The following is a 27,230-nucleotide window of genomic DNA, read 5'->3' on the forward strand; positions in this document are numbered from 1 at the left end:
AACAGTTTGTAATGATGCACTTTTATTTCTGTGACATTGGTCAGTTTAACTTGAGACTTTGTTTTAGAGCCAGCCTCAAGAGGCCACCAGAGGAGCTAGCTTGGCCATCACCAGCTCTCCTAGAGGGAGCCTGTAAATGAAGACAAAGATTTTGGGTTATGTATCAGTAGAAACATGTGGTGTTTTCTACTATTAATATAATGAATTAGGATGAAATAATCAATTCTTCCATAGGAAAGTCTACTGCTTTAAATCTATGCTGCACAGAAGTACAGAAACAAGGATGACAACCAAGTCAGGAGGTAGAGAAAAGGAGATAGCTTTACTATAAAGAAGGCGCACTAGCAGAAGTTGCAACATGTCATCATACACGCATACATGGTGAATATATTTAAGCCATTTCCTGTAGAGTAGATGTACCTTACAAAAGCTGTTATGCTGCATGTAGAAGCAAGGTGTGAACACGCTGCTCTGATACACATGGTAAAAACAAGAAGATGCCAATATGACGCAGTTGTGAAAAATCCAGCTGGAAACGTGCACCAGTAAGTTCTGACACTTTGCAGCATTTTAAACTGAAGGAAAAGCAAAGGCTGTAAAAATACACATTGACTATTTTCATCCCCAATTAAAGGTGAGCTAAGATAATGTGAAGAGTGAAGAAAAAGAAGCTTGGTCTTTGTGCACCATAAACTGATGTGTAGACACACACGAAGCTTTGTATACCTTTGTTTTTTTGTTGTTGCCAGCATCCCTGCTGTGGTCCACCAGTGGAGGTTGGTGGATGGGCAGCAGCAGAGCGAGTAAGGAGTGGTGTGTGTGATGGTTTTTAGCAAAGATTTCCAGTTCCAGTGATACAATTCAGACCTGCTCTTCAACCAAATATTGCTCTTCCAGTGCTCTGTCTCACTGTCTGTGTCAGTTTCACAAGCAGCGTCCTGCTAGTCAACACAGTACAGCATGGGAGGAGTCATCCTGCTGATTAAAACTCAGAGGACACTGCTTTAACATTCAGGAGAGAGGACAGATGACTGGGACGTACTGTGAGAAATATAAGATCAGCAATGAGAAGGAAACTACTGGGCTCTGTTTTAGAGATGCTCAAACTCAAATTTCACTTTGGAGCCACAAGGTCTATCATAAGTAAAGTGGCCTTCTCCTCTGCAGACGTTAGCAGCAGGTGGTCTGGGTCAACTTCTAAACCCACTGTAGGAAGCAAATAAGCATGTGTTTCATGAAAATCCTCTACAACTGTTTTTAACCTGGCGCCCTGCTAAGCAGGTAACTTCAATCAATTTCAAGTGGCATTGTGCTACATCACAAGAAGGATAACTGTAGCTAACACTTGGATGTAGCACAGATGGGGATAGAGACAGCCTGGCAAAAACACTCAAGGTAAATTATTAAAAGAATACAAATATTCCCATCAAAGTCCAAAAACACATGCCCTGTTTCCATGGCAGATCTGTGTACTGATGAGAAGTGAAGAGGTGAGGGTGGGGCATGAAAACCAGAAGTGGGGGAGTCATATGTAGAAAAGAACCAGAAGGAGCATGTTTGGAGGCATGTCCCACTCCTGAAATTCAGATTCTTTATCTCCAATAGATGTGGATGCTGATCTGCCTGGCTTTGTGGTTGTCTGGTCTCGTTCAGTGTTTTTGCATACAGTATGCAGGCAAACATCTCACAGGAAGATTAAAGGCTTTCCCATTGCATGAAATGATTGAGGAGTTTTACTCCTTTAGTGTCCTTCACGTGTCCTTCAGTGTACACATGAAGTGTTGAGTTTGCTTTAACAAATCAAACTGACTGAATTAGAAAGGCTTGCCTCTTACTGCAGCCATTAGCAGGCAGCTCGTCCAACTCTGTATTGTATTAACACTGCCAAGGTTCATCTGTACAGTGCTCGAGAGAGAGCTGTCAACGGATTCTAGACAGAAGAGAACACGCCGTTTAAATGTTAGTTTTACCGAACGCTTAGTGTTGATTATATATCATCATGACAAACATCCCTTTGGTCTTTGTTACAGAGATCAAAACTAGTAAAACCGTTTCATTCTGCAGTGTAAGTGTATCAGCTGAGGATTGTGGAAGTGTTATTTTGATGTGGTCTGATATCACACTGTACCTGTTTGCTGTGGATCGTTTGAAACACATGTCAGGTTTGGGGCTGCAGTTAATTGGCCGTCTCACACTAGGACACATTAAGAAAGAGGAAGTTCAGAAAATGAATGATTTTCCCCAGTTTAAGACTTCTTACCAAGGTTTTTGTGGATATGCAGATTTACAAGTTGACAAAGAGCACCTGAGAAGAGTTGTAATGGGGAACAAAGACCAACAAACAAAGTGGAATACATTACAGGGGTCAAAGTTGTTGACCCCTGTAATGAGACACATGTCATGCCTGTGTATCCAGCCTCTATCTGAGACAAGGAGGGGACCTCAGGAAATTCATGTTCTCAGGTCTTGTAGTAGTTTGTGTAACTCAGGTAGTACGCTGCAGGAGCTGTTACTTTGAACACAGTAGAATCGAACATGTTTCTCTTTCACAACACAAACCAAGCCATCACCTGAGAAGGCTTGCCACAGTCCGTATATGACAACGCAAAGGGATGACTCTTCCTCAGAGTGCAAAGATTAATCCAAGCTACATAACAAAGGTGCAGGACAGACTGCACCACTACAGCTGCTTGGTGGATGCAGATTTGTGACTCATTGGGCGGGTGGGGGTCAAGTCTTCAATATTTACAAAGGTAGGATTTTCTTTCAGGACTCTGATGTACAAAATAAATACCAAATAATCTGCAATAATGAACACACATCGATTCATTCTCAGAATGATGGAAAGGTTATGCTACTTAAGTCTGAACAACAACACAGAGTAACAGTAACACAGCATGAGTATAAGGATGGACAGAGACGTCGGTACAGCAGAAAACGTAGCTGCTAGAAAAATATGTTGAAGATACAGTTGTGTGTTGATGCCTCTCGCGATGAACAATAACTTTATTCTGTAGCCATCGGTAGTTTGGCTCAGTTGTACATAAAGATGAAGTGAATTAAATTAAGAACTAATATATTAATGCTTTCCACATCATGTAATAAATACCAAATAAATATTCCAAATGTCCGCCTGTTTGATGTAGCACTCAGGGGTTAATAGTAGCTTCAGTAACTGCAGCAGGAGTGAACCTCAAAAACATCAAATGAAGCGGATAACTTTCATTTGTGGCTGTGAATTGTACTTTTCATTCTTTAAATCATTTGTATCACGTAGCAGTGTTTTGTAATTATGTCTTTTTGGAGCGATAAGAAACGGATCAAGTTCATAAAGATCCAAAGAGGTCCCTCTGTGCAGGTGGGGTCAGGCTGCACAGAGTGCAGTGCACTTACCTCACTGATTAGGATGCACCTTATCTACATCATGTGATTGTTGGCCTTCGCTCGCCCATGTTGTAGCTTGCAATATAAAGCACCTCAAGGCAAAAAATAAAATAATTGAACGTATCTATGTGGACTCTTTCAGATCAACACGTGTGGCTGTTCCAGTAACAGTGAGTACTGGAGGTCATTGTATACAGTGTGTGGTACTGATGTCTGCACAGCCGGAGTGAAGCTGGACGCACAAAGGTTAGTGTGGACACGGCTTATGGATCATGACTTCTGGTGCTACATTCATGACCCAGGAGACAAAACGAAGATGCTAACCTGACACTCGCAGTGCTAAAGAGGGGCAGAAGAATATTTTCTTTCAGTTGAAATATGTCCCTGTGTGACCACCATACATTTGGCCTGGTTCTAAAACACACTTTCAAAACTGCCAGTTTACCTGATTGGATGTAACTCTTTAACAAAGTCAACAGAATTAAGGAGCCTCACAGTTGTCCTGCAATATCAGAAGAATATTGATCCAGGACTGTGACTGACCAGTCAGCTTGTGCTTTGATGAGCTCATCCAATAACTGCAAGGTTGGCAGTTTGATCCACACCTCCTCGAGTTCACAGACTAAACTGTCTTTGGATAGCAGACTGGACATTTCCAGTGTCTTTCACGATTACGTTCACGGCAGGACACATTGAATTCAAACTTCTTCCTTTTGCAGTTTTTCCCACATTCCGATAACATGATGGCAATGATTCCCATATTAGTGTGGGAACCATTGTCCTCGAACCCTGTCAGCTAGACATGAATGTAGCACAAGCCCACATGCTAATTAGGGAATTCACTGTTTTTTAGTGCGCTGGTGTTTCTCGAGCAAACCTATCACATTTCTCTCGCACTAAGTTTATGACCATGCTTCAGAACAACGTTGGGTTTAATTAACCACATACTGTAACTGAGCACAAAGCATGAAACAGCTTTACCCAGCAAAAGCATTTTGAACAACTGCAACACAGGATAAGAGGGAACACCTGCAACAAAGTCCAAGGCAAACCACCTTGGGACTGAACCTGCTAAAAAGAAGCCCACAATGTGTACTTTTACTAACCAGATGGAACCAAAAATGGTATGAAGGAGGTGATAGTGCATAGATTTGCAGGGCACTAAAATGTGTGCCAGGACTTTATACAGCATTCGTTAAGTTTCACGGACTCCTCTATCAGCTGTGGAAAAACTAAAATCTTTCATTGCCTAAATATCAATATGATAAACATATCTGCCGGCATCCTATGGTTAGAAGCTGATATGTTACAGGATGTGGCCAGAGTGTGTATGTATATTTAACCTCTGTGACTACTTTACTTGGTTACGCAGAGGTATGCCGGGCACGGGGGAGGTTATCGGGAAGCAGAGCTGAGTCACAAACCAAAAAATCTCTAAAGAACGTTTGATGCCTCCCGAAGGCACACTTCAAGTCTGTGTGGGTAAAGGGCAGGCAGAGCGCAAAGGAAAACGAGCATCGTTCACTTTCTCCAGATGTGTCCATGGACCATATTGTTAGAACTGGAAAAATAAATTAAAGGCTTGTGGTCGCATCTTTTTCCACGTTACCTGCAGAGGAGAGCCTAGACAGTCTCCAGACTGGTGCCACTGCTGCTTTCACTGTGTGTAATGTGTTTCATATACTCATAGAATCATGTGTGTGGTTCTATCATAACAAATCAGAGAGTCCAAGTTCCCCGTGTGCGCTGTTGAGCCGCTATGCCAGCGAGTAGATGGCATTCACAGGCGAAGTGGCCTCGGAGCTCTCGTTGCCCTCCGTCTCGTCCTTGTCCTTCTTCACTGTGTATTGGCCGATGAAAGAACCGTCTTCGTTGAACTGCCCGTCTCCTCCCTCGCCGTAGTCCACCAGGCTGTCGTCGCTTTCCTTTACGTTGCCATCCAGTGAAGTCTGGCTGCCCTGCAGAGGCTTGTTGTCCTCGTCGCTGCTGCAGGGGCAATGAAACAGCAATGTTAGAAGCTCAAACGGCTCCAGGCTCTCACAATAGCATCAGGTGGACCTGTTTAGCTTCAGGACCCTGTAACACACTATAAGGGGAAAGTAAAGATGTAAAGAAGAGGCAAATGTTTTTTGTAAGTTTAATGTTTTTTGATGTTTCTCTTTATTTTTGGCAGATAAGTTGGCTGAATATCTTTTCCTCAAACAACTAGACCGGGTCTGTTTTAGAACATATACAGCACACATGCAGCACACTGCTATTATCTGAAGTTATCAATGTAGTTTGCAATTGTTGCCCAAAGGTCTGACAGTACAGCAATCCTTTGAGTTCTTAAGCTGCCAACTGTATCAGTGGGAGTATTGATTCAACCCATTTTGCTGCCATATATGCCCCTCTTAAAAAAACACTTACCCCATATTTGCACCAGGACTAAATTATTCACTAATGCTCTTTAAGCTTGCCTTCAACAAGTCCTTCACTAGAGGCATGTACAAAGAAGCCAGCATACACCACATCCATGTGTGAGAGCTTTGGAAACATCTTCTCTTCACATCTTAAATAATCAGGCCCCATCTTATCTTAATGACCTTGTAGTACCATATCACCCTATTAGAGCACTTCGCTCTCGCTCTGCAGGCCTACTTGTTGTTCCTAGAGTATTTAAAAGCAGAATGGGAGGCAGAGCCTTCAGTTTTCAGGCCCCTCTTCTGTGGAACCAGCTTCCAGTTTGGATTCAGGAGACAGACACTATCTCTACTTTCAAGATTAGGCTTCAAACTTTCCTTTTTGCTAAAGCATATAGTTAGGGCTGGACCAGGTGACCCTGAATCCTCCCTTAGTTATGCTGCAGTATGTGTTTATACACCTCTACTGCATTTAATCATTAGTTATTATTAATCTCTTGGTTTCTTCCACAATGTGTCTTTCGTCCTGCCCCCCTGTCCTCACCCCACCCCCTCCCTGAGGCTCTGCTTGAAGTTTCTTCCTGTTAAAATAGTTTTTCCTTCCCACGATGGTCACAGGGGGGCGTTGTCAGACTGTACGGTCTCAGCACCTAAAGGACCTTGACTTGAGTCTTGTGGTGATTTGGTGCTACATAAATATAACTGAACTGAATTGTTCTTTCAGCTCCAATGCTGTTTCACAGTCTAAGAACAAGTGAAGAAGAAATATGGAAACTAAACTCAAATGTAGGAGCAGATTTTAAAGAAGCTCAGCAAGTACAAACACAGGACTGTGCAAGGGTCCTGAGCTGCCCCCATTTCTTTACACTTTGCTGGGAAAAATGGGAAATAGGTGTAGCAGTTTATTGAAACATGGAAAGATGACTGAAAAGTACACAATTACAGGGGAAAACAGAGTTGGTACAAACAAACACTAGTCAATGACCGCTTCCATTGTTCAGCACAGCCTGAACTCTGTTACCTAAGCCTTCTGTAGTCCTTAGTTGTTTAGTTGTTAGTCTTGTAGCGTTTAGTCGTCCTCAGGGATGGTTTCCCAGGCTTCTTGAAAGACACTGGAGAGTGCTCCTCTATCTGCCTTTGGTTCTGTCGAGATGATCCCACTCTACACAATTCATGCTGAAGTCCAGGAGAGACTAGTCCACCACTGATACTCTTCCACAGTGTCTATCCAGCTATGCTTTTACTGCAGTGGCCGTGTCTTTGGGCTCATTATGCAGAAAAATGAAGCTGTTGCCAATCAGATTCCAGATGTCACTGTGTAGTTGATTAAAATCTGAAAGTACTTCTCTGTGTTCATAATTCCATCATTTCTGGGAAGAGCCCATCACCACTGGCTGAAATACAGCCCTACACTGTGACAGAGCCTCTTGCATGTTTTACAGGCACCTGCTCACTGCTGCACATCTCTCTTGACTTCGTCCATACATATTAATGACAATTTCAGACAAAAATGTCAAAATTAGGCTCAGAAACCTGCTGCTTTTCAATCCAGGTCTTATGTAATCTGGCATATCTCAGCCTTTTCTCCCCATTTCCTTTCCTTAACAATGGTTTATTAGAAAAGTTACCTCCTGGTTGTGGCTCAAGGAGAGCAGGTCATCAACTAATGGGGAGGGTTAGTGGTTTAATCCCTGGCTGCTCCAGTCTGCATGTCAAATCATGGCAACATACCAACCCCAGGTTGCTCTCTGATGTATTTTTTATCTAAATAAATAAATACACATATTAAACTTTAAAATAAAGACAGGATTTCATATTGGTTCTTTATCTCTTACATGTACAGAACACTGGTTGTCAACTAGGTGATGTTTTAAAACTTAAGACCAGTGGAAGAAAATCTAGTGGAAGCAAAATGTAAAGAAATAAGGGCTGGTTGAAGATGTATGATCCTACAGTAGGCCTCCTGTAGGATCATACAGCCTATTAATGCCCATACAACAATAACATTTTTGTAAGATTGTTTGCAGCCGAAAAAGAAAAAGGCTCAGCACTATCTGCTGCGTGAGGGAATCTGCAGGAAGGGTGGTACAGTGTTCACGAGCATTTCTTCATCAGTAGCATCTCTGCTCTGCAGCAGGCTGTGTAGTACAGAGCAGGGAGTAGCCGACTGCTTATGTAGCACTGAAAAGCCAAGGTCAACCCTGAAGATAAACCCCAAACAAGCTTCGTCGTGCAGGTCTCAGATAATGAGCTCTGGTCACACACACACACACACACACACACACACACACACACACACACACACACACACACACACACACAATAATCCAGGCAGCATCTTCTCAGAAATAATTTGAAAACCCAAATAAACAAACATGTCCTTTAACTATGACACTGTGCATGCTAAAGTATTTAAAAATGAAATCTGGGCAGCATCTGTATTGCATGCTTGATTTCATCTCTGATGTCTCCTAACAGATTTTAACAGGCAGGAGAATTTCATGCATAGTTATACACAGCTGTACGCTAGCATTAACCTTGTTATTAAACCAGTAGCATGACAGAAGAAAAAAGAGTGCATTTGAAGGATGCAAAGGTAAGATGTTCTTATCTCCTTTTGTGTGTTCAGACGCTCACCCCAGAGGACATAATCTACACTCTCAGAACGGCCACGCTTTATACCAAAGGACATTTGCAATATATATATATATGTATATGTGTATATATGTGTGGATACATTTTAGCAAACAAAAACAAGCAAAAACTGAAAGAAAAAACATGACCAAAGCAAATTCAAGGCCAAAAAATAAAAACAAAAAATGAAGAAGCAGGAAGGAAAAAAGCAACACTTTCTGAGCTGAGAAGGAAAAGATGGTAGAAGATGATTATATAAGTATTTTTTTATTCTGACAAGTTTGTGACCTGCTGAACAGATCAAACATGAATGTATACTGAGCGAAGTATCCAGCGGCACAGTGACAGTTGTGTCATCCACACTACTGCTTGGCACAGTTTCTGGTGAAGACAGCCTTAGACCTTCAAACTAAATGATGACATGTTGGCTGAAGGGAAACCGACACGTCCTTATGTGTCAGTGGTACTTGATTAGGAAGCCTCTTCTCTTCAGAGGAACAAAGGAATGAATGTACTCAAAGTCTGCAGTGTAGAACAGAAGCGCAGGAAAAAGTAACAACATCGTTCTTTGACGTTCCCGCCACGCCCAAGCAGACGAGTGAAAATTATGCCTCGATCATGTTTTGGTGTCTTTTCTCTCTTTGCGTGTGATAAGTGCTGGTAATGGACAAACCAATACGACTATCTGTACGTCCATTTAGGCTGAGAGTAGTTTGATGTTTAAAGGCACACAGAAAGAAAACTTTAATGCTTACGCAGCCTCTTTGACAAAATGACAGGACTACAGAGTGCAGCGATTTGTGTTAAACAAAAAGTCAGAAAAATAAATACTCAAGTAAACCACAGTTACTTGAGTATTCTAAGGAAGTGTTTGTGCTTCGGTACTTCCCAGCTCTGTGAGAAGCGCCACTCCAAAAGCAAGCCCAACTTAACGACAGCAGAAACGAACATGCTTCTTCCAGCCGGGTTCAAAAGTGGTTTTGGCCTCGATTCCTGTTAATGGAAACTTTACTGGGGCGATTTTTCCAGTGTAAAGTGGGTGCCACATTGTCCAGTTCAGCATTTGTTTTTAATCAAATGAAGCATCATGCAGGCTACTTTCACCCACTGGTTAGGTTTAGGCACTGAAACCATCTGGTTCGATTCACCAAAAAGATGATAGTTTGTTTAAAATGGCAATCCTAACCTTTTATGTATTTAAAATATAAATACATACAACCAAATGAAACCAAATTCTTTATATTTGATATAAATGTTTTCTCAGTGAACACTGAGATCTGCTCTGTGAGGCCTGAAAGTGTACAGACCTCGTAGATTAGCAGTAAATTTAAAAGAGAACTTTTTATTTACTTAGCTGTGAGTTGGCATCTTTTTATTTAAAGAGAGGCTGTTTTAAATGTTGCTCTTTGCATGATAAAGACATGAATTAAGTGGTGGAGTGCTTGGATCTGTTGCCTTATACCGAGAAGGATATCAAACTGTGCATGTTCTCCTTGTGCCTGCATTCCTGGTTTGTTCCCACAGTCTAGAAAAACACATCTTAGGTTAGCTGGCGATTCTAAATCAGTCATGAATGTAAGGTAGATAAAATGAATGAGTGTAGTTCAATGTGGCTGCATGCTGGGCAAAGATAAGAAACCCAAAGAGCCTCCAATCCACAGGCAGATACGCCGTGTACAAAATCAAAAGTCGTTTGTTGTGCCTTGCTTTGTAGTGGACGCTTAGTTCCTGTTGCCTAGGTAACCTTCTCAATCGGTCACCATGGAGCGGAGCAACGTTTAGGAACAAACAGCAGCTTGACCACTGACTCTGGTCTCTGTCCACATGGAAAAGATATTTATAACTCTTATACAGTTTGTCTGTGTGAAACTTGTAAGAAAAGCACACAAGAGTGAAAACAGATATAAGATCCCTTGAAAAATGAGATAATGAAACTTGTATGTTTTGGATACTAAAACAATGTATGAAAGTAGTAAGAAAGTGGCCACTTTCATGAGTAAATCATAGAAGTTTTTACTATTTCTTTTCCATATGGGAAGTTACAAAGCTGTGAACCACTTCCTGTGTGGCACAGCAACACAACTAACAAAGGAAGTCAACCAACTAAGTACACACTCCAAGAGCGTGTGACCATGTGGACTGTCACAACGAAGCCCTGTAGCATGAAAGGCCTCTGTCGCCTCGGCTCATTTCTGGAAGCACTGCTCTCCAGCTACTGCTGCTAACAGGCAGCACTGTTCTTTTTAAAAACTGTGGGGACAATACCAGGAGACGTTTGGGACAAAGGACAGGCTCTTCTTGCAGAGAGGAAAATCTGCATTCCTAATTTATTTCTACTAAAATTTGAGATACCGCTAGAATCAGAGCTTTGTTGTGTTTTGGGCAAGAACAGCTGGTCATAACTGACGGAGCAAATACAAATTCTGTTTCCATTTTTTCCTGAATATTACATTAAATGCAGTCCAGATGGAGTGTTACTGCTCACATCATGGACTTAAACTGCACCCTCTTTGCAGGCTGACCCAAAAGCCAACAATGCAGGCATGTTGTCAAGTCTCCAAACATGCTACACCTTATCCTGTTCTTACCCCCACCCTCACACCGCTTACCCCTACATGCTCAGGCCAAAAGACTTTGCTGAAAACCAAAGTACCTGTTCTCGTTCTCGTTCCTGTCATGGACAGATGACCCATTTCAGCATTGGGGGAGAGAGAGGGACAAGATGTGAGGAACCACATAAGACGGCAGGAAGGAAGGAAGGAAGGAAGGAAGGAAGGAAGGAAGGAAGGAAGACAAGTTCCACATTGTGCATGCATGGGTTAGTGTAAAAACACACAGCTGAATGGGCTGGACCCTGAGCTGTTCACTGACAGAAAACAGGTTCTGGAGGAGGAAACACATCATTAAGCACAGCATGCTGGGGTCAAACGCTCATTGCACCTCTCGAAGTTACCCTGAACACACAGTGTGAGTCAAAAAACAGCAGCTGTCATTCTAAGTACAAGCCCAGTTATGAACGTTATGTGGGACCCATTTGTGTGATTTAATGGACCCATTTAGGACCCGGGGTCACAAATGAAATTCTGATGTTAAAGTTGTGGTGATGAAAGTTAAGATGCCCTCTCACACAGCTCAGTTAGAACACGTCCACTTCAGATTTAGGAAGCAGGTTAAACTTAAAAGGTCTTTAGTCTAAAGGGACTGTTGGCAAATTAAGGGACAGGTTCATTCGTCATGAAGAAGAATGAGGCCACAGAGCTCAGTGGAACCTGGAAGGAGCAAAAGATGCAACTTACCACATGTCCTTGACATTACACAGAAGCCTTTACACAGTACATGGTATCGAGTTTGAATATATTTGTGTGCGCACTTCAGAGAGAAACACGGACGTGTTCCAAACTAGATAAAGGGTGTAGCTGGGTCAGGAGATCGTCTAACTCTGCTCCTTCAAAGAGTCGCGCACACCAGTCTGAATGTGCACACACTCCAACACACACTTTACTGCACTTGTGTTATTGCTGTTCCAGAAGTTTTACTCATAACTAGCTACACTTACAACCAAATTTCCCCTTGTGGGACAATTAAAGGATTATTCTATTCTATTCTATTCTATTCTAACCAACTACCAACAAGGAGAATGTGCAAGAAAAATGTGCCAGACGTGGTCTGAACACTAACTTGTGTTTACAAGTTATTCACATGTATGTTGTTAGAATAGTGAGCAGCTTTATGTACACATCACGCTTTACTTCAAACACTCTAGTCTTAAGGATCAATCAGTCACAGAGTAGGAGGAGCCTCACCCTAACCCTGGCCTCAACAGAAAGGCGCTAACACGGAGCTAACCCCTGTGCATGCTGTTCCCCACAGAGCTCAGCTGTAGGTGTACTCAGACTGAACTCCCTTTAGAAACTGGCACCAACATTGGGCTGATGCTTTTACAGTAATAATTAAAGAAGCTGGACACAGCTGCCATTTCAATTCAAATGTTGAAAGACGTTTCATTTGGCTTTCCTCTAAGCAGCAGTGCTTCGTGGTCTTATAGTGTTTCTGGTTCAGTTCTTTATTGCTTAAATTTTAAACTCAGGCTATGTAACGTTGGTACATATGCAGGTTCATTACTGAAGGGGCTGCAGACCACCGTGACTGATAACTGCTGACGAGCTTTACATGAGCATATAACAGGAATAGTAATGCAGAACAAGCTATTTATACTTACTGGTAATCAAAGGATCCATCCTGGTCTTTTTGATCCACCGCGTCCAAGGGGAGATCTTTTTTATCTCGCACTGCCAAGGAAGACAACAAAGGTGTTAGGCTGCAGCTGTTCGAGTCAACAGATTTTCAGGGCTTTATGTTGAAAATACAATCATTTAGTTAGTCCCCATCTGCTGGTTTAGTTGCTTTCAGTTGTCACATACTAAGTTTACACTGTGTACTGTGTATAGAGTGTATGAACAATGAGTGTGGGCTCGTCCTATATGAAGCAGCTCACTCCAAGGCTTTGTTCAGTTGCTGCCAATTAAACAAGAATTCACATGTTCAGGTCATTTAGTGACGTTTCTTCAGGCCGAGTGGAACATGGAACACAGAGCATTTATGTGAAGGGACAGTCAAGCCTGTTTTAGTAGCAGTTGCATTATGTTGGGTTTGCAGAGAGAGGATCAGGGCCACTGGGGAAAAGGTTTCTTTCTCTTTCCCAGTGGCCCTGATCCTCTTCAGTAGCTTTGTGAGTTGGTCAGATTTGTTAAAAACGTTTAGTTTTAGTTCCACATGCCTCACTGAAGTCAGTCTCTGTTATTGGTCACTGGTCTGTTATATTAGTTTGTCACTGAGTCAGCACCTACCCAGAGCCTTTGTGAAACAGCTCATGTAGCCACCACCTGGACATTACAAAAACTGTAAAACATTAACGATACTCTGATTTAAGTCATTCATGACCATTACGTTATAATACACAAAACAGCAATCCAGCTAAATGCTGTAAAACCTCGAAACCCTGATTTTAAATTCTGAGTTTTCCATCATCATATTTGTCATGTCTGTTTCCAACTTGTTCATGCACAGAGCAGCTGGCTGTCCTCCCGGTACTGACTGATCAGCTGGAGTCAGGCTGCCTGCTGCGACTCTGGCTGCTAACAACAACAAGCTGTGCAAAGAGAAACCTACAAATCCCTCACAGCAGATATTCACCCCTCTTCATTTCCTCCTGTTCCCAAAGGTTTGTTGTTGTTCCTTTAACCTTCCTGCCTTCTTGGGACCTTTTTGTGCCACTGCTATGTGTTAAATGGCTGCCATTTCCACTGTGTTCAGTGGAATATAACCAAACTTGCCACAGGATAGTTTTTACCTGTCAATGTTAATATTCCAGTGTGAATTCCTTAAATCAGCCTAAAATGGCTGAGCAGCAGAAATCCCCACACCCATCACCCTGGGGACCATTTTCTGCCCATTGACTTCCATTATAAACGCTATTTTTCAACCCCAAATTATCATCATATGATTTTATTTTTTCTTCTTTTCTTGGATGTCAATGAAGACTCAGGGCCTTGAAGTTTTAATTTTTAAATTGCAAAAAAAATGCAAAAAAAATAATGGCAGGTCAAAATGTATGTTGGTGCCAATCTTTGGTCCATCTAAAGGCCTACTTATAATGACAATCACATATTACTTCAACTGGTTTTTTGTGGAAATATTTAGTTTCGTTTTTTGGTTTTTGGGGCTTATAACACAGGGCGCTCATGTAATAACACTGGGATTTGAAGGGTTAAAACAACGAAAATATAATTAAAACTTTACATGAATATTTCAGGGAGAAGTAGTTTTACAAGGTTGGCTAATTTAAAGTGGAATAAAATATGGATATATGGTCTTTTTATGGCGTGGCTGAGAATGGTCCCTAGGGTGATGGGTGTGAGTTTTTTAAAGGATGGCAGGAGGGTTAAAACAAACGAGTTCTGTAAAGCTCAGTATTGAACGTCTAGGCGGGGCAGCCGTCTTCACAAAATTGGATGTAAGGAATCATCTTTATCATCATCTCTTGGTCAGAGTGAGAAACAAATGGAAAACTGACCGCTCTTCCTCCATACTGCGCTGAAAGATATCTAAGAAGACTTCAGTCACCTCGTGTTGTCTTGTCCAGAGACCCCGTCTGAAACCACCCACCCATTTTCACTTATCAAAAGAAATATTTAAATAAAAAAGACCAGTGTGCTTTCCTTTCTTTAAAAAAGTGCATGACAATATTGATTCATGTTTTGATGTTGTCAAAGGTAAACACATGAGTTCACAGCGCAGTGTGCCACTCGCCCTTTGGTAAGCAGCTGTTCTTCCTCTCGTCATAGCTGCTTCAGTAAAACAATATTTATTTATACTTTAAGCCAATGAAGAGCACATATTTACAATCCACAGCAAAAGAAGATCAATCAGGTATTGTTTTCTTATTTTCTACACACACGTGTCTGTTTGTATTACTCAGAAATCCCTTTGTGTTAGGACGGCACCAGCACAGAAACACAGGCCCAGCCACAGTCCTGGGAAAACAGACTGTATGTCAAAGCAGACAGCTTCACACCACACTGGCATTCCTTGAATTCAGTGGACAGACGGAAAAAGTCAAGGTGGTAGTTTAGTGGCCCATCAGGAAACAAGAGCACCTTCAACACGCTGAATGTTTGCATGAGATGCATCATCACCTGGTCACCAGAGGAGCTGCAAGAACAGACCTCTGCCTGGGTGCAGACACAGCAAAGTAAGACTAGCTTACATTCGCTCAGAGCAAAGATTCCTTTCAGGCTCACTGCTTGTTGTTTGTTGAAGGTTTGATTCACTACAATACACAGACCTGCTTCTTGAACCCAGATGCTTCAGAAAATGCTCTGCTGATGAAACCTCAACAACATCCTTCCACCCAGACGTGTAATGGCATGAGGCGTGGGAGATGGAATCAGTAACTAGCTCTAACTATGTCCTTGTAGCCACATATGACAGCACTGGCTAAAATACCCACGACTCTCAAGACCATTAAGACCATTGATCTTCTAAAAGGAAACTACCTGGATGAACTGTGACATTACTGACATATTCTTCCTCTCGGCATTAAAGAATATTCAGTCTCTGTGTGGCGCCACAAATTCAATAATCACTTCTTCCCACTGTCTGCACGATTTCACTCAAGAGAATAGACTTGCATAAGAATGCTGTGGGAAGCTTACCTGGGTACTTTCCTCCACGACTCCGCTTGATGAAACAGACGATGAGGAGGATCAGGATGATAAGGGCGATGGCGCACATCAATCCGATGAACCAGCCCTGCGTGGCTATGTCTACCTGGTCTATGTAGGCTGGAGTCGTGTCAGAGAGACAAACAAGACGAGACAGTGGACAAGAAAGAAGAACGCAAAGAGAGTTAGTATTTATCTGAGGAGGGTTAGGGTTAACCCCCTAACCCATCCCAGAGCGCTCAGCAGACGTCAACAGCTCAGAACCAATATGTCATCATTTCCCCAAAAACAGTGAGGATGATGCAGTGAACATGATCCTGTCCATGTCAAGTGATTGCCTAAAAATTCACACACTGTGTGATTTAATCTGAAAAATGTACTTTTTTCCCAACAAGTCAGGGACTTTGTTTCACAGCTGCCACAGTCACCGTGTAAGCCTGCATGAGGAGTTTCTCTGCTGGTTGACAAACTGTACCAACCGCCTACCAAGATCAGTCATTTTTACCGGTGCTTGATTTATCCCAGCTTCATGTTCATGTCCCATATTTGGGACTTGAGCTGACAGCTTGTTTTAGTCATTAGTCTTAACTCACCAGAAGGATACCGCACTGGTCAAAAGTTTTGGAACACCCTGATTTTTCCAGTAATTTATTGCAGTTCAAGTCATCCAAGTCCAACGAATAGATCGAAATGGTACAAAGGGAAGTGGTTAAAAACAAAGCTTACCCCAAACTTAAAACTAATGTGCACATACGAAAAGGCCTTTTTCAGGGACAACATGGGCTAACAGTTTAAATCTGTTCTGCAGCAATGGAGGCTGATCAAGCCTTGAAAGCTGCTGCTGGTACTTCCTACAGCTGTTCCAGCTTTTCTGGATTACTCCCCGCTCTGTCTGCACAAAGCAGTGCTGGGACACACTGATGTACTCTCGTGAGCATCAGCTGAACAGTACTCCAGAAAGTAGAGTGTTGCTACAAAATTTAACAATGGAAGAGACACAGACCATCATAACACTTATAAATGCAGGTCTGTCCTGCAGAGAGACAGTGAGTCCAGCTTCCTTCAGCCAAAGGCTCAGAAACTGTGACAGGAGGAGGTCTGCAGACCCAGAGACACGCCTGAATCAGAGGACAAGTTTCTGAGAGTTAACAGCTGTGTGACGGCGGCTCACAGGACAACAGCTTCAAGCAGTTTAATCGTGGTCGTAGTGAGAAAGTCTCAGTTTCAGCTGTGAAGAGAAACTTCGAGCTGCAGGTTTGACAGGACGAGTTGCAGCAAGAAAGCCAGACGTCAGAATGAGACAAAGAGGCTCGTCTGGGCCATGAAACACTGGACTACTGAAGGGGCTGTTTTGGTGGATCCAGGGTCGGTGACTTGTACACAGTGAGAGGCCCCCTGAACCAAAACAGCTACCACAGCACCCTGGAGCCCCATCAACCACCCAAAACATAAGTGCCAGAGCTGTTTTCAGAGTGCAATGAGGCATTAAAATAGTGGTGTTCTAAAACTTTGGACCAGTAACATATATCTGCATATATATACAGATATATGTACTAGAGATGGACCGATCCGATATTACGTATCAGTCTGATACTGACCTAAATTACTGGATCGGATATCAGAGAAAAATAAAAAATGTAATCCGATCCATTAAATATCAAAAAAGCACCTCACAAAACTTGTGACAACGTGCAAGAAAGATGTTGAATCTATTTAATTATTCTTGAAAAATAATTGATTTCTGTGCATTTTTTTTCACACTGCATCAAATTAAAGTTGATTACGTCGATTAAGCATCATGAGGTGGAGGGTGGTTCCCTATTTTTGTTTTTGCTGGGAGTTGGAACCCTATTAGTTAGGTTGCTTAATATTTATGCTAAGTACTCTTTAAAATACCAGAATAGGGAGGATGGAGCAGGTTTAAGTTTATTAGATTGATCAGTGTTGCTGAACTGTGAAATATTTTGGGTGCAGTGCATTTTTTGCATACAGGTATAACAGAATAGCTTTAGTGTTGTTGTTTATTTAAACTTGAGTATGAACAAAATGCAGCAAGATATTAAAAAAACAGTTTTATTGATTAAAAACACTATATCGGATTCATATCGGTATCGGCAGATATCCAAATTTATGATATCGGTATTGGACATAAAGAAGTGGTATCGTGCCATCTCTAATTTTTACACACACACAAGACAGAAGCAATAAATATATCTCTTCAAAGTCGAACTTTTTAGTTGGTTAAAAACACAGGGCCGTGAACTACCAGAAGTAAGCACACGATCTAAACTAACTTGTACTTCTTGTCATGTAGATTCCATTTCTAAAGACAAGCCCTCTAAATCTGAGGCATTTCAAATGTAGAAGGTTTACTGCTGGGAAAAAACAAGACAGATATCAATTAAACAAACCGTGACAACCCGCCCTGCACTGACTTAGTCAGTGTAGACATTACTTGTGTCAAATACGTAGAGGAGCCCAGCTGGCTCCCATCCTTGCTCCACACGGCCAGGTGTGGTCTCACCTGCTTTGGTCTTAAAGGTGACAGATTTGCTGCTGACACTGTTGAATAGATGGGAGTAAACTCTCAGGTGATACACGACGCCTGGGATGAGATCCACCACATTAATGGGGGGCTGTTGACTCTTTACATCTTTCTTCGTCTTGTTACCTTGGAAACACAATTAAGAGGCCAATCACACTCCAGGGGTGTGGCCTTCGCTCCACTTTAAAACCGGGCATACAACAGTCTGCAGCATCACAGTGCTTTACAGGGAGACTGCTGTTGTCTGATAGCAGGGTGGCGGTGCTGAACTGAGGCTGATAGCAATGCTGCGACCACAGTGGCCATAAAGATTCACTCATCTCTTTAAATTAGTAAAACATATGGATTAAACAGTATGTATGCCTGGCCACAACACTTTATGAAATTCTCACTTCAGACAATATGTTCTGATTAATCTTACTGTTTTATGGCCCTCTGACTACTTTTTTCTTCAAGGTCAAGTTCCCTGCAGAATCCTGATCATTGCTAGTAGTGGAATAGTGAGGCACAAGGACCACTGTCTGTCAAGCAAAACCACTGGAATACAATCGGCTGAAAAGCATGTTTTAAAACATGTTCAGCACCGTCTTCTATCAGTACACAACGTTGGTGCTGGTTACCATCAATAGATCTACTCTGCATTAGTTTATGTTCACAAACTAGCAACAAAACCAGTAACTCCGTGGGACATAAGCAGACCTTTGAAATTCTGCGGGGTTTGTCTGCATCGTTCTTTCACAGGAAAGCATTATCAAGATTATCAGGTAAGTTTATACAACTGCGATATTACATTTGTTTCAATGTCTGATACCCTCCATCTCTCTTCAAATAAGACATTTTTAATGTCAACAACACTTTTTACCTGGATAAAAGTCACTTTGCAGCAGCTACTTTACAATGGGAATGTTCTTTTTGGCTGTAAACTACTTGATATTCTTTCATAAAAGTTTAATTTCCAGAAATCATTCTTTTGAAAAATTCTGGAAATCACTTTCGGGCAGCGATCACTGGAAGCGAGTGTGGCTCGGTATACTGACTACTTAAAGAAATGATGAACTGTATTGTCTCTATTAACTTCTTAAGGTGCCTCAACAAAAAAGAATAACATCTAAACTGGAAACTTTGTCCACAAGCTGTTGTATGTCCAGTTACATTATGTAGCAGTTCTCGCGTCGGCATATTTCCCCGAGACTTTGTGGAGGTTCCACACCCCTGGAGACTGGAGTACTCCTTCACCTACATTTAGGCGAAGGAGACTTTAACACGGAGGCTTTTTCTCCTTCGACCATGCGCATGAAGGTCAGGATTTTGGATCGTGTTTTAATAAGAAACACAGTGAACTGTTTGATGTGCTTGGGAAAAAAAGAGCATATTTTATTATATAAAATAGCGCATATATTATATCATAATTTGCGAACACTTTATTTTCAAGCTAATTGTGCGGCTCGTTGCACCCGGCCTGTCGAGGAAAGGCTGCAGTATTGGGCTCAAGCTAGTTGGTCTCTCATCCAAACAGTCTTCATTTAAAAAGTACTTTGTAGCCCGAACAATGCAGGCAGATTTTCCCAAGTCAGTGCAGCTAGCCAAACAACAAAGAACCGCTGACTGCTTAAGTGATAAAGTGAAAGTGGACAGTATAGGCTTGATTTTAAACCCATTGTTGCAGCTAGGTGCAGAACAAAAGCGACCCCCTTAAACTGCTTTTATTGTCCCTGTTTTTCCCCAGGTTATTGGTTCTGTTACTAGTCAGCTAACAGCAAGTCTATTGACGGCAACCAAACAACCAACCCAGTGACATAAAGCTCCATGCTGAGAGAAGATGCTACTAAACAGGATTTTAAAATGTAAGCACTTTGAGTTAAATCTATGTCAGGTGGCAAAACATTGCTCGTCTCAGTTAGACACCAGACCCCCTCCTATCTCTAAGGTCCAGGCAGAAAGCAGTGATGACAGCCTGCACGTTTTCAGCAGAAACACGTCTGTCATGCCAATGAGACACACTCTGAAGAGGCAGCATGAAGTGACATCATGCACCATGCTGTTAGCCACACAAAGTGAAAGTCATCCAACATGGGTGATTACCAAGCCATGCTACAGCAGTCCTCAAACCAGCCAAAGAAAGCACAGACACACAAAGAACATGCTGTTTGACAAAAGTCAGTGAAGTGTTATGAGAAAGGCTTTTTGTCATTTGTAAAATGATATCCATCTGCCACGTCTTTCTTTTGTGTATGTGGCTAAATAATTATCCTCATGACAGTCAGCCCTATTTGAAAACAGTGTATTTAAATGCTAGTTTATTGTTTTCAAGCAGCTGTAAAAAAATCAAAGTAACCCAATCCTTTTCCTAAACAATATATTCTCCACATTCTTTTTTTAAGTATAACAATCAAACATAAAAAGGCAGTTTGTGGCAGTTTTTGTGGCTAGCTCTGCCTGATACGTCCCTTAACTCTGGGGACAGGTTGTCCAGGGTTAGTAACCTGTTCGGGCAGTGTGTTGGGACGTGTTCGTGACCTGTAGCGACATGTAGCGGGGCCTTCTCGGTAGCCCTAACCCACCAGCATCAATAATGCACTCCTGTCGTAATGTCGTAAAGTCTATGACCTGACCTACATGCATTCTGTATTGAGTAGAGATAGTATCAATACAATTTCTTCAATGCATTTAAAACCCTGTTGGGATTTGTTTTCTTGTTTTCTTTCTTTCTTTGTTGTTTTTGTAACCGTATAAAGTAGAGTACAACAGCAGAACAGGAGAGACCCGAGGCGGCCGCCGAGCGGAGAGTCAGGTGAACTGAACTTCAAGTAAGAAGTTATGAGCTGAAGTCTATCTGGGTCAGATATAAACCAAGTTTAGGTGCAGTTTATTTTCGTTATGCTGACTTTTTACAGTCAGAGAAAATATTACACCTTTCATATTGAGGTGAAAAGGAACCGTTTGTCCCGGACTTCAGCTACAATGGAAAAAGACACAAAGCTGGAGTTATTCTGTCTTTGCTGCACAGCTGCCTTCTTCTCCTCTCATTCTCCCCCCTCTCTCTCCTGTTGCTACTTCAGTCATGAAACTGATCAGTGATCAGCTGATTGGCTTTTCGCTCTTGTTTGTTTATCACCCACTTTGCGCCAGAAAGAGGAAACCAGCAGAGGGTTGATATGAATGAGTTGAAGTTATGAACTGTTTCTGAGAGACAAATAACACCAGGATCCTTTTCTAAGCAGCTGACAGCTGGTAACTGTGCAGGGGCGGGTCTAGCAAAGGGGGGCAGGTAGGGCATTAACAGGGAGAGGGGGGCACAAAGAAATACTTTTCTTTCTTATTCTCATTTAAAATGTCTCACTTTTATGAAATAATTATCTGAATCTTACGACCAAAGTTTTAATCTGATGTCAAACGTATAGAAATCATACATATACCAACAAGACTGTGCATCACTGTCACAGCAGCGTTTGTTTTCATTCAAAGGCTTCATGGCTTTTCCTATAATACCTGGGGGGCCGGTCTCTAGTCAAAATGCCCGGGCCCATTTTTTGTCCCAGTCCAGCCCTGGTACTTCCTGTTTACTGTTGGGTTGTAGTTAGCGCTGGTTAGCTCCAGTAGCTAGCTAATTCTCAATTGGAAACAAACAAAAAAAACTTAATAAACGAAAAAAAAATGTGGACTCTTTTGAAAGAGTCTTAATAAAATCAATAAACACACATTATAAACAGCTTTACTACTTTACACGAGTTCATCTTACTCTACAATAGGTTGGAAGAGGTTAAGATTTATTTATATCACTTACTATGTTTTTTGAAACATAGTAAGTAAACATCCCTGTTGTCTCAAAAATGAGAGAAGAAGCGTCTCCTTTGTCTCAGTCAACCTAAAAACAAACACACCCTGGCTGGACAGATCTCCCGTTAGGCCTGCTGTGGTTTATCTTATCAGGGTTACATACACTGTGTCCTCAAACATGACCTACCACGGATCAAGAGTCTGTATGAAAGAAAAGTCTAGATCTCACATCCTGACAGCCTGACAGTGCAGGGATGGGTGAGAGAAGTGGATAGCATCAGACCAATCACATCACTTCCTTTCCTCACACGCAGACATTAATAATTAAAATCTCAGCACAAGTACACAAACACATCTCCATCCTTTCTCTGCTCCAGACTTTATAGACTGGGCTGAGGCAAACAGCAGTAACTGAGATGTCTGATCAGAGCTACCCAATTTTGCTCTGTGAAAAGGTGGGATGATTAAAAGCCAGAGTACACAGCACTTCATACCAAGCAGGTGAGTATGGCAGCCTTGGTGAGCAACAAAGACACAGTTAAACAGCCGTTCAAAGAAAGCAGCCCATCCCAGCGCCGGGCCAACAAAAGCAACGCAAAGAAAGGCAACAGAACTCATAGATCCATGCACATGGTGCACTCAAACAGGCAGAACCAAAGAGTGAGAGGGAAAATAATTTTGCAGATGCTGCCTAAAAACGGCTCTCAGTTAACGTGTAACTGCGAAGTATATGGAACAAAATGTCATCTTTCATCTGAATATAATTACATTGAGATGTACCATTTCTGTTGTGACTAAAATCAATATTATGCTGATCTGGAAAACATTTTCAAGACTGCTACTGCACATCCAGATGTTTTCCTCTCATCCAGTCACATTAAAATCTAACTATAGATTGTGTTACTGCAGCTAAATGATATATTGTTAGGTCTTTTCAAGCTGATTACGTGTGAATTGTTAGCAAAAGAATGCACTTATAAAAAGCAAAAAGGAAGCCAATTTGAACCATCTGACCTCAAGCTTGCACACACAGTATCAAACAGACGTTTATGTTGACTACATCTATTTATTTCATTCTAATGTTCGGTTTGAAGATGCTTATGAGAACTTCAAACCTGGATCCGGGCTCCTCCTTGCCACCAGGCTGTAGTGTCCTGTATTCCCGTAATGTACAAATGGTGTGATAACATTTGGTTTTACCTGTTCAGCTCCACCTACACTCTGCACCTTGAAGCTCCGGTTTTACTTCACTATCCTTGTAGATCTACTCTGTAGTCAGAACATTTAGTTCACAGTTTATATCTCAGTAGCGCAGTTTGAGCTTGGTCTGATTTCTTACTGTCCAGAGTGAACTCTAGTACAAAATCGCTGCTGCTGGCCGGGAAGTTGTGCGTCCAGCTGACTTTAGCGTAGTTACTGTTAGGCTCCACCGTCAAATTCCAGATCTCTCGCCCAGAAGCCACTACACAAGGTAGGGTAGGTGGGGGGTGGGGTAGGGGACAAAGGGTTCAAAGTTGGAAGCAAGAGGCAGAGAGGGCACAGTTACAACAACCACACTCTGTTTGGACCCGTGCAGACTGCTAGCCTTGCACAAGTCTTCCTACAACAAAACAGACTCCATGCTTTGCTCAAAATCAAACTAAGAGCATTAAACTATATTCACCCCCCCCCCCCCCCACCCAAATATATCTGCATAGTTTTTTTAAGTTCATGAATGAATGAATTGTAATGTTTACTTCTGAGTTAGCGATTACCGTATTTTCACGACCATAAGGCACACTTAAAAGTCTTAGATTTTCTTCAAAAAGTACGGCGCGCCCTATAGCGCAGTGCGCCCTGTGTGATGTAAGGAGGACGTAGTAGAGAACACCATGAGAACGCTAAAGGGTGAAGTGTGGGCGCAACCCTGAAAATGGCAAAGAGACACGCTTATGAAGCACAGTTTAAACTGAAGGCCATCAGCTACGCGGAGGAACATGGAAATCGAGCAGTGGCGAGAGAATTTAAGATTAACGAATCGATGGTTCGCAAATGGAGGAAGCTAGAAAACAAGCTCCGGCAGGTCAAGAAAACGCAGCTGAGTTTCCGCGGACATAAGGCGAGGTGGCCCGAGTTGGAGGAAAGACTCGAGCGGTGGATCATCGAGCAAAGAACGAGCGGGAGAAGCGTTTCGACGGTCACCATTCGGCTAAAAGCAGTTTCACTTTCACTTTTTATGAAACGGTGCCATTTTTCCATCCGGACCAGGACTACGGTAGCGCAGCAACTTCCAGCGGATTATAAGGAAAAGCTGGCCATCTTCCGCTCCTACTGCAGCAAACACACCGGCGACAAAAACATCCAGCCCAGCCACATCACAAACATGGACGAGGTCCCGCTCACTTTTGACATCCCGGTGAGTCACACTGTGGAGAAGAAGGGGACCAGCACGGTAGCGATACGCACAACGGGGTATGAAAAGTCGTCTTTTACTGTTGTGCTTGGCTGCCATGCTAATGGACAGAAACTGCCGCCTATGGTGATTTTTAAGCGAAAGACTTTGCCTAAAGAGAAGTTTCCAGCAGGAATCATCATTAAGGCAAATGAAAAGGGCTGGATGGATGAGGAAATGATGAAAGAGTGGCTGAGGGAGGTGTATGTAAGGAGACCAGGTGGTTTTTTCCACGCATCACCATCGCTGTTGATCTGTGACTCTATGCGTGCCCATCTCACAGCCGATGTGAAAAAACTAGTGAAACAAATGAACTGTGAGCTTGCTGTCATTCCGGGAGGCCTGACAAAGGAGCTCCAACCGCTGGACATCGGTGTGAACCGCCCGTTCAAAGTAAGGCTGCGAGCGGCCTGGGAGCGATGGATGACCGATGGAGACCACAGTTTCACTAAGAGTGGAAGGCAGCGCCGGGCGAGTTACGCCACAATTTGCCAATGGATTGTAGATGCTTGGGCTAACATGTCTGCTGGCACTGTTGTTCGAGCTTTCGCAAAAGCCGGCATCGTTTCCGAGGAGCCGCACGGCACGGAAAGTGACTCTGACGGTGAAGACAGTGAACCTGGCATGTTTGATGGAGATTTAGCGCAGCTGTTCAATTCAGACACAGAGGATGAGGACTTCGATGGGTTTGATTGATGATAAAAATGTGAGTACCAAACTTTGTTTTGCTCCTGCTTTATTTTTAAATACGCACACTTGTATGCTTGTGTGTTGTTGATGATGACGATTACTGGTAATAAAAATGTGAGTACCAAACTCAGTTTTGCTCCTGCTTTATTTTTAAATACGCATACGGTACTTGTATGTGCCCTATGATCCAGTGCGCCTTATGTGTGTGTTAAATACAGTAATGGCACACATAACTGAGACTGCGCCTTTTAGTACAGTGCGCCTTATGGTCGTGAAAATACGGTACTTCAGTCCTAACACTGCCAGTGTCCAAGTACTAATCAAACTACTGAAACTCAAAGCCATCATGTTCTGTGAAATAAACGTTTAGGTTCTCGCTCCTTGACCAGGAAGATATTTGCTGGCTACAACCCAGTATTTTGTAGCAACTCCCCACTTTTTGTGCAGCAGGTACAGCACAGCGTATCGAAGGAAACACTGATGTAGCTTACTGTTCAGGTAGGAGAAGACAGTTCAATTCAAATGGTAGACAGACAGTAAAACTAGAATGGGACAACAGCAAGTACCCAACACATTCTGGTCAATACGCTTGGTGGTGAACAGCATTGGAAGGATGGTAGTGGTTGCCTCAGTAGTAGAAGTGGTGGCAATAGTAGTGGTTGAAGTCGTAGTTGTAGGAGTGGGAGTAGCTGAGGTACTAATGGTTGTAGGAGCAATGGTAGTAGGAGAAGGATAACCAAAAGGAGTAGGAGTAGGAGTGAAACCAGAAGCCACAAAGGAGTCGGTAAGCTCGACTACAAAAGAGGAGGAGAGAGCAGAGGGTTAAAGACAAGGTAGCAGGAACGTCAAACACAACGATGAACAATGACGCACACACACATGCTTACTCGCACACGCATGCATACGCACACGCATGTATACACACACGCATGCATATGCATGAGAAGTCAAAGAATCCCTGAGCAGAAACACTCGAGGAATTCCCTGCAAGATCACAGTCCTCATTTGAGAGCATCTCATTCCAAGGATCCATGCACGTTATTCTTCTGTCATCAGGAGGACAGATGTTGTCTCGTAATGTGTTTCGTCCAAAGTGTTAGGCTACGTGGGACCCAGTGTTTATGCTCTTTGATTCAGGGTTTCTAATGATTTCCTGATTTCTAGTTCTTAGGTCTTGTTCCTCCCTATGATCCTCGTGTCTCATCGACTCAGATAAATTAATAATAAATTAGATAAATAATGCTAATATCATTTGTATTTTTTCACTGTAATCATCTTGAACCTGTTGATATTTATTTGTAATATAAATCGCTATTCTAATGAATTGGTATTTATTAGAATGTATATTTATTGTACTCCTCTTTGAATCGCTACCTTATCGTGGTGGAGGGGTTTGTGTGTCCCAGGGATCCCAGGGGCTATGTTGTCTGGGGGCTTTTGCCCCCTGGTAGGGTCTCCCATGGCAAATTGGTCCTGGGTGAGGGACCAGACAAAGAGCGATTCAGAAGACCCTTATGAAAAGAATATCGAGGGAACAGTTTACCCCGCCCGGGATAGGGTTACCGGGGCCCCGCCCTGGAGCCAGGCCCGGGGAGGGTGCCCGAGGGCAAGCGTCTGGTGGCCAGGCCTTAGTCCACGGGGCCCGGCCGGGCACAGCCCAAAGAGGAGACATGGGTCCATCCTCCCGCAGGCCCACCACCCGCAGGAGGCGCCATAGGGGTCGTGTGCATTGTGTGCCGGGTGGCGGCCAGGAGCGGAGGCCCTGGCGGACTGACCCCCGGCTGCCAAGACTGGCAATAGGGAGATGGAATGTCACCTCTCTGGTGGGGAAGGAGCCTGAGTAAGTGCGTGAGGTTGAGAGGTACCGGCTAGATATAGTCGGGCTCACCTCTACGCATGGCTTGGGCTCTGGAACCAGTCTCCTGGAGAGGGGCTGGACTCTGTCTCAGTCTGGAGTTGCCCCTGGTGAGAGGCGGCGGGCTGGGGTGGGTATTCTAATATCCCCTCGGCTTGCTGCCAGTACGTTGGGGTTTTTCCAGGTGGACGAGAGGGTTTGTTCCCTGCGCCTTAGGGTCGGGGAACGGGTCCTGACTGTCATCTGCGCTTATGCGCCAAGTGGCAGTTTGGAGTACCCAGCCTTCTTA

The 27,230-nt window shown here is 42.9% G+C and overlaps 1 protein-coding gene across 22 annotated transcripts in view; it reads right to left on the bottom strand.

Annotated features, from left to right (window-relative positions):
- Positions 1 to 303: 303 nt before the first annotated feature.
- nfasca (neurofascin homolog (chicken) a) overlaps positions 304 to 27,230 on the bottom strand; it is a 174,574-nt gene continuing 147,647 nt past the window's right edge. For 6 of the 22 annotated variants that reach the window (XM_014410352.3, XM_014410354.2, XM_014410357.2 and 3 more), the window contains 7 exons: positions 25,653 to 25,880; positions 23,305 to 23,427; positions 18,168 to 18,314; positions 15,635 to 15,763; positions 13,268 to 13,303; positions 12,640 to 12,709; positions 304 to 5,370 (listed from right to left, as the gene is read on the bottom strand). In XM_014410352.3, coding sequence (XP_014265838.1) covers positions 5,142 to 5,370; positions 12,640 to 12,709; positions 13,268 to 13,303; positions 15,635 to 15,763; positions 18,168 to 18,314; positions 23,305 to 23,427; positions 25,653 to 25,880 — 962 coding nt within the window. In that variant the 3' untranslated portion in view covers positions 304 to 5,141. The other 16 variants (XM_014410364.3, XM_014410355.2, XM_014410362.2 and 13 more) reach the window with 13 other exon arrangements.

This window comes from Maylandia zebra, linkage group LG5 (assembly GCF_041146795.1).
Source record: "Maylandia zebra isolate NMK-2024a linkage group LG5, Mzebra_GT3a, whole genome shotgun sequence".
NCBI classification, from domain to species: domain Eukaryota; kingdom Metazoa; phylum Chordata; class Actinopteri; order Cichliformes; family Cichlidae; genus Maylandia; species Maylandia zebra.